The sequence below is a fragment of the Megalops cyprinoides genome, chromosome 5, assembly GCF_013368585.1.
Source record: "Megalops cyprinoides isolate fMegCyp1 chromosome 5, fMegCyp1.pri, whole genome shotgun sequence".
Lineage (NCBI taxonomy): Eukaryota > Metazoa > Chordata > Actinopteri > Elopiformes > Megalopidae > Megalops > Megalops cyprinoides.
In genome coordinates this window covers 7,093,033-7,101,398 of record NC_050587.1, presented here as the reverse complement: position 1 = coordinate 7,101,398, position 8,366 = coordinate 7,093,033, and the positions used below count along the sequence as shown (strand labels likewise).

General features: G+C 38.8%; 1 protein-coding gene across 1 annotated transcript; it reads left to right on the top strand.

The window, feature by feature from the left end:
• Positions 1-1,860: 1,860 nt before the first annotated feature.
• Positions 1,861-7,641, top strand: LOC118778368 (insulin gene enhancer protein isl-1-like). Its single transcript, XM_036529879.1, has 6 exons — positions 1,861-1,888; positions 2,463-2,652; positions 4,045-4,304; positions 5,632-5,918; positions 6,666-6,833; positions 7,400-7,641. The coding sequence occupies exons 1-6, from the start codon at positions 1,861-1,863 to the stop codon at positions 7,514-7,516; spliced, it is 1,050 nt and encodes a 349-aa protein (XP_036385772.1). The 3' UTR covers positions 7,517-7,641.
• Positions 7,642-8,366: the final 725 nt, after the last annotated feature.

Genomic DNA, 8,366 nt, shown 5'->3' with positions numbered 1-8,366 from the left:
GACTAATTCATCTTGCCATGCTCTTCATATTCCAATGTAAATTAAGAACACAACTGATCGCAGGTAAATGAGACATCTAGAACACGAACTAGATAGTGTGTGACACCCTATACTTTCCCGCTTGAGTTTCCCATCTTTAAAAAAAGTATTCATTCAGATACATAGGCCTGTGAGATTGCCTGTGATAGCAACAGTCAGTGGTATGTAATCATCAATGCGCGTTGATGAAGGTGAAATATACATTTCCATGTGTCTTTGTTCGGAAACGGGTCGGTTGGGGGATTCCAGATGCTTTTGGGGTGATGAAAACGCAAGAGGGCGCTTTTGCGTCTGGCAAGGTCGAGCCGATAAACCCTGCTGATGTACACCCAGGTTAGCGAGGCTCACGTATTAATGAACCCAGTGCTTCAAAGAATTTTGCAGTTTCTGCAATGTTACCAAATACGGAGGAGTATACCTTTTCGTATTTAAAAATATTAAAGATAACATTAATGTACATGGAATGAAGGTGACATGTAGGCCTATGGTCTACATGCCTCCCTTCACAACATGTACTTGCCTGTTTCGTGCAAAGAGGCTTAAAAGCGGGCCGATTCCTAGGCTACGTGCTCTGTTTTGCCTATTAAGTCAAATTGCCCTTCACTTTCAGTTTACATTATACCACGTGTCACACTGGCTGTTTAGGACTGTCATTATCTGCAATTATGCTCTGTAATTGCCTTTTGGTTTACAAAGCTAAAACGTGGAAAGATGTCTCTCCTTGTAATCACACTGCTCTCTGGTTGTTTTGCATCACCTACTTGAATATATGTTCATATTTCGACACGATGGATTCGTAGCGCACAAAATGAAATTAACTTACCTTTAAATTTTGATGAATAAATGAAAAATATTTAAAATTTGATTTGGGTTTACAAAAACTGAAAAATCAGAGAATAATGGCAGGATGCATTTCTTTTTCAAAATAAAACTATTTGCATGTTCCAATGTTATATTAGGCTACTCACCTCTTTAGGCATTATTTGTATATTAATAACGTGTGAATGGATTTTAAAAGGTTATTTTCTCGTCACTGGTCTGTTTAAAATAAACTGCATCACAGTATCAAGCTTTTTCCCTACTTCTAAAAATAAGTAACATACACGTGCGTTCTTGTAAACAATTTTTTAGAACGAAAATGTCACCCTGTCACATCTATGCACAAGGCTATATCCAAGAAGTTCTGTGGCGTGGTGGAACGCAATTCTGTGTCACAAAAACGTATACGACGAGGTTATTATACACATCACAAAAATATAAAAGTAATAAATGCATGCAGTGTCAACGTCATATTTAACGCAAAATACAATAGTGGTGAACGCTCGTGAACCATAAATTAATTGATTAAAACAAGTAAAGCGTAATCTCAGAAAAAAACGGAAGAAACAGAAACGAGAACTCTATGCTCTAGAAAGATACACCGAACGGAGGACGATGGGCACCGGATCGCAGGACTGCAGGAGTAATGTGATAATACTACCAGCTGCTTGGTTCTTTCATATCCAATCAGCTTTCCATGAAGATGACGTTTCCACGCCCTACGTCAGACCAATGGCGATTGAGTAGAGAAAGAAGAGAGAATTTGAGTGAGAGATAAGGACAAGGGCTCCTCATCTACACCGGGACTAGGCACCTCCGCACGGGCGCCCCTTACTTTAAACGCGAGCGACACATTTCAGAGCAGTGCCTCACACCCCTCACATCGCTGCTTCCTAAAGTGATCGCGAGGGAAAAATCCTTTTCTGGCAAAAAAAAAAAAAAAAAAAAAAACTGTTGCATCTTTTCTTGAAAGTGGACCTAACACCACCTTACTATCTTGACATGGGAGACATGGGGGATCCGCCTAAAAGTAAGTGCCACTTAATTGCATCAGATATTATTGTGCTTATTCGGAAAACAAAACCGTTTATGGAACTTCTAATGCAAGCAGAGTTCATGTTACGAGAGCGAAATATACTTTTCCATTAAAGCCATGTGTCTGTCGTATCCTGACACTCTTGGCCCCAGCGGTATAGCTTGCGCAAACTGTGGGACAAAAGCACGTTGAACATGAAACACTAACCTTCATACGTAACGGTCAATTCGGTAATTGTCACATTTCTGTCAAGAATGGATTCAGAAAATTGAATTAGTTTTATATGTGACGTGAGACAGCACTTGTGGTTTTAGAGATAATAATAATACTACTACTACTACTACTACTAATAATAATAATAATAATAATTTACTAGGCCTATAGCTATTTAGAGTTGATAGAGCTTTCCGGTTATTTTGATTTATCGTATATTAAGCCAACTTTATCCATTTCTGTGGCTGAAACAGAAATGTTTTACAGTATGCTTTCGATTTGACCCATGAGAAATGCTTTTTGCATGTGGTTGCAAGTCATTTTCTAATGTATTTTGTTTCTGTTCTGATTTCAGAAAAACGACTGATTTCTTTATGCGTGGGGTGTGGAAATCAAATTCACGATCAGTACATTTTGAGGGTGTCCCCAGATCTGGAATGGCACGCGGCGTGCTTGAAATGCGCAGAATGTAATCAGTATTTGGACGAATCTTGTACCTGCTTTGTCAGAGATGGAAAAACCTATTGTAAAAGAGACTACATCAGGTAGGTCTTGTTTTGAATAGGCATCATTAGTCAGCAATGCCAAGTTAACCGTTTCCGTTTTTCTCCATTTAATATAATTTAAATTGAATTACTCAGGAAAAATGACAGTTACAAAAACACATTATTTCGAGCTAAACAATTCTGATTCCCATCCCAGGGCTTTATCACTTTTTGCGACAATGCAGAAATTTGTGGTGATTGACACCTGAACTCTTAACAAAATAAACCAAATGAAGCTGCAGTTACAAAAGCTCAAATTACACGCACAATAAATATATTTGTCATTATTTTGAGATACACGATGTCGTTCACATGTCATCACTCACAAATATGGATCAATGTTATTGTCCTGCGAATGATATTAGATAAAATCATTTCCGACTTGTTTTTTGTTGTTCTACTTCAGATTTCCCATACTTTGTATTACTTAAATAACACGACCAATATTAACCCATACTGTGAATTTAAGAAAGACTGAAAATATTCTCATAGTACATTTATTTAAACTTGGTCAATTTTTAAACATCGCATAATATCACATACCCAGTGAAGTTCAATTTTCTATATAAGACCAGCATTTAGTGTAGTGAACCTATCAGCATGAACATTTATAAGAAAAACATGGAAATTCTACAGAGAATACAAAATGAAGCTTGAAGCACAGTATTTTAAAAGTCATCTTTAAAATGTTTTATATGTTTCAGTAAAATTCGAATGTGTAAATAGCATAGGGTTAAGTTTTATGTTTAATTGTTTATTTATATTTTTCACCGGACAACCGAATGAATTATTTTACTCTCTGAACAACCTCTTCATGGACTGGTTTTAACCCGATTTATATCGTAACTGTAACTGATAACACACAAACACACACACACACACACACACACACAGGCCTGTTCAGTAATGGGATCTCTTTTTGAAACATACCGTGCATTTGGGTAATTGCAGTTTTGCAGGTACTCTAAGAGAGTGTTTTCAGCAACATGCAACGTCCATATATTTAATTGAACAAGACTTTAGTGAACATTATGATATGTGTAGAACATAGGATTACTGTAAATTATAATGTAATTTTTCGCAGTTCAATAATACACATGTAATTAATTACATATGTATTGTCTATATGCTGCTGTGACATTTTGTATTTTATTAGGCCTGGTCTTTTCGCTGATATTATTTTATCTCGACCCTCAGCATGGTTTCATTTGTTCGTTTCTCCCAACGCCAAAGTATAGCCTGCGTTACAAAGTATGCCTTCGAGTTACGCTTGCCTGCTGTGTACGGATGTATAAAATGCATGTTCATGGGAAATACCAGAGGTTGTAACGGTCGTTGTACATATGCAGTGGTTGTTGGGGTATATCCTTAAACGTTCCTTCGCTATTCCAGGTTATACGGAATAAAGTGCGCTAAATGCAACATAGGCTTCAGCAAGAACGATTTCGTCATGAGGGCGCGTTCCAAGGTGTACCATATCGAGTGTTTTCGGTGTGTGGCCTGCAGCCGGCAGCTTATCCCCGGGGACGAGTTTGCTCTGAGAGAAGATGGCCTGTTCTGCAGGGCCGATCACGACGTCGTGGAGAGGGCAACAATGGGGGCAGGAGACCCGCTTAGCCCTTTACACCCGGCAAGACCTTTGCAGATGGCGGGTAGGTTGCGGGTATTTTACCACTAGCTGTAAAATATAAACATGATGCGATCGTTGGTAGAATTCATACACCTAACATTTGAAGAGTTGCTGTGAAAACTATTCTTTCTAAGTGACAGTCTGAATTTGCCGCCGTTTTGTGATGATTGTAAAATATTAATGATATTTCGAAAAACAGATTAAGTAAAACAATTCAGCAATATCGCTGGATATTGGACTGCTTTCTTATTTCACTGTGGGGGAAAAAAATCATATTTCTTCATATCAATTTTGTTTCTTCATATACAGTTGCTAATTCAGAACAGAAGGAACCTGCTATGCTGTAGCCATGTGAAAGGCGAATGCTGTATTTCATTTTTAAAGAGGATTTATATAATCATGTACATTCACTGTGTTGTTTCACTTAATTTAATTTACATAAAATAGACTGGATTGCTGCCATTGATTGGCGATGCTTTTCAAGGTTACAAGGCCATGTAAACTTAGACTATACTCTGATTCAAAGTATTACATCAAATCAACTGGAAAAGGGGCAAAGCGCAATGAGAACAAAAGTGATCAGAAAATTAAACTTTAATTTTTGAATTTTCCAATCTGATTTGAAGAATGCCTTCTCATTTCAGGTGAGCTCTAAGATGCCCAGTTATTTACCTAATTGTTGTATACCAAACAACATTTTTGCATATAGCCTATGTTAAGTGCGTATATCTGGCACACTGTATAGAATAAGCAGGTAAATATACTAATACTAATATACTTCAAATTTAAATTAAATTTAAAGAGGGCTTGGGTCTGTCTTAAATCACTTACTGCCACAGAGAGACGAAAATGGAAAACTGTGCCTTTAATGGCGTAAAAAGCTCCAGAAAGGCATTGCTGTGCCTGGCTTCTCTATCAATGGACATTTAAGCAGGCTGTGTGTTGTGCATGTTATCATGTTGTGGATATTTGTTTTTACTGTGCGTGATGTCACACACGCTTATCTCAAATCAAATCAGAATACACAAAGAATAACACTTCATTATCAGCATTAGTATTTCAAATATATTACACTAATTCGCACTGTTTAAAAAGATTTCATTTCTGGTAGCATATACCTACATTCTCTGTGTTGTATCACATATTGCAGCTGTAACTGCAACTGACGTTAGTTAAAGTATTTATTTTTATAAACCGAATTTATTTTAACTATAAGGTAATAGTCTTCAGTATCTTTCATTACACCCGTCAATTCGAATCTTCAGTTCTTTGAGGAAAGAATCCTTCCTATTTTGCTATTTTGTCTTATCTTACTTGTCTTTTTTATTAATTAATTTATTTTTTAACAGCAGAGCCGGTATCTGCCCGGCAACCTGCGCTTCGACCGCATGTTCACAAACAGCCGGAGAAAACCACTCGGGTTCGAACGGTACTCAACGAGAAACAGCTTCACACCTTGAGGACTTGCTACAACGCCAACCCCAGACCAGACGCCCTCATGAAAGAGCAGCTGGTGGAAATGACGGGTCTTAGTCCCAGAGTCATCAGGGTCTGGTTTCAAAACAAGCGCTGCAAGGACAAAAAGAGGAGTATACTGATGAAACAACTCCAGCAGCAGCAACCAAACGATAAAACGGTGAGAGGCCACCGCGGGCAAGCACCAAGATAGAATTTTGTGGACCGGTTAAGTTTGTATAATTTTGAAGAAATAACAGCACATACCTAATATTACAATACATGCACAGTTCACACTATGTCTATTAACTGACTGCGAAATATTTTTTCGCTAAACTAAAATGTACACATGTATATTCCCGTCATCTGTACAGGCAAGGAAACAACGTCCAGTGTGGCATAACGTTGAACAACTTAGCGGCCTACTTATCTTCTTAAGTAGGAACTGATCCAAAAACATATTTAACCAACTTTGAAACAGCCTTCATATAAACACACGCCGATTCACTCACACATACACACACGCATGCACGCACGCATACGGAAAGAAATCGTGGGAACGGAGGCGTTTTTTATATTTTATTATTATTTTATATTTTTATGATGGATGTTATTATTCATTATTGTATAATTCACGGGCCATTCCGGAAATTAAAAACGAACCCAGCGCTTACCCTTCCGAGTCACCTCTGAGTTTATTTTTAATAATAATAACATATATTTAAAAGTTGAGTAAAAAGCATGTAGCTGGTTTTGAACCCCCCCCCCCCCCCCAAGATAACATACAGAAGATCTTATATTTTGTAACTTACATGCCAACCTAGAAAGTATGTTGTATTGGGGTTATGTAATGTCGTGATTGTCAATATGTGTTTATTATCATGTTTGTTAACTTTACCTCAACTAGTTTCTTTGGGACAATCTGCAGAATATCCAGGGGATGACAGGGACTCCGATGGTGGCTGCCAGTCCGGAGAGACACGATGGTGGTTTGCAGGCAAACCCAGTGGAGGTGCAGAGTTACCAACCGCCTTGGAAAGTACTGAGTGACTTTGCACTGCAGAGTGACATAGACCAGCCGGCGTTTCAGCAACTGGTGAGTACCAGCACAGAGCACAAAGCACACCGTGTATATAATGTCATACTGCACTACAGTGAGCATTGTGTTGCACCCGCAAGGAAGTAAATGGCAAATGAACAACAGTTAAGCAACAGCTTCATACAGTCCCTGTTACTGTTACCAGGCCTGCCACTGCTACTGTGTCAAATGATATTTCTGTAAAGTTCTGATACATGCATGATATCCATGTGATGGCAGTGTACTGTCCTTGTTTTTCCTTGTTTTTATGTTCCCGTGTTACCCCAGACAATGCCGTCATTGCAGTGTGATCACTTGCTTATAGCTTTTAGTACTGACTGATGTGTAGCAACAGATGTTCTGTTTGTTTCTATTTGTTTCTATTTTCTATGTATTTTTTTGATAAATATATTTATCAAATCTGTTTGTCCAACTGTTTGTCAAGGTGATTCAAACAATATAAACATCATAATGCATGCTTGCATAGTGCAAGTACACCAGTAAAGATTTAAGCTGTACTGTGCATGTTTAAGCAGATGGACTCTTTTGTGGGAGACTGTAATATTGTTGCCTTTCTTTTCCAGGTAAGTTTTTCGGAAGGAGGACCGGGTTCGAATTCGACTGGAAGTGAGGTTGCATCAATGTCCTCTCAACTGCCTGACACACCCAACAGCATGGTATCAAGTCCTATAGAGGCATGAATGCGTGAACTATTTTGTATTCCAAATGCCTGAATATAGGAAGTGTTGGGCAGCTGCGTGAGCTGTGGTCAAAACCAGCATATACGCTAGCTGCTCCATCAGAAAAAAAGTACACTTTTCAACTGCACGACGCCTCTTTATTTAAACAACCCCTGGTTGTGTTTGTGTACACTGTGAAGACAATCATGGAAACTACCAGGAAGCTAACATCTGCTTTGATGTACACTCAAGACACGTTTCAGCGTAGTCCACAAGAAGATATCCATGATGTACAACCTGCGTTCTGCACAGAAATAGAGTCAAATTCTGAGCGCATTTGACATGAACAAAATGGACAGGCGTAGGCTTGTCACGTGTTGGGTCTGCCTGGTGGAGACGGTTACAGCCTTGCCAAAAAGGAAAAGAGGAAGGAAAAACGAACATGGGAAAAATCGGAGGACTTCTTGGAAATCGGTACCAACTGAAACTGCAAGGATGTGGCGAGGATGATCAAATCTGACATTCAGACTGGCACACTGGGGTGTGCAGTGTTGTCAGCCCGAGGACCTGTCCGTCCCACTCCGGCCTAAGAGGGGATTGCTCCGGGGTTAACAAACTGCAACATGGTGGTCGGATAGGAATGGCAGATACTGCCTCTCTGCTTGTGTCGAATTATCTCCTTAAAAGCCCAAGTACGAAAGCATTGCAACAAGGTATACCTCTATTTTGCCACAAGCTTCGTGGGAATATTGTGTGTGAGTCTGTGTCCATCCAATAACCTTTTTCCCAAAGATATGTATAGATATTGGTTAAAAAGTTGGTTAGCTCTGGAATTTTTTTTCTGTTCTTGTACTGCAAAAAAGAAATATAT

Excerpts from the sequence above, each read along its gene's own strand:
- LOC118778368 (XM_036529879.1), top strand. The coding sequence starts at position 1,861 with ATGGGAGACATGGGGGATCCGCCTAAAA. Across the intron at positions 2,653-4,044 it reads TGTAAAAGAGACTACATCAG|GTTATACGGAATAAAGTGCG; the intron begins GTAGGTCTTGTT and ends TCGCTATTCCAG. Across the intron at positions 4,305-5,631 it reads AAGACCTTTGCAGATGGCGG|CAGAGCCGGTATCTGCCCGG; the intron begins GTAGGTTGCGGG and ends ATTTTTTAACAG.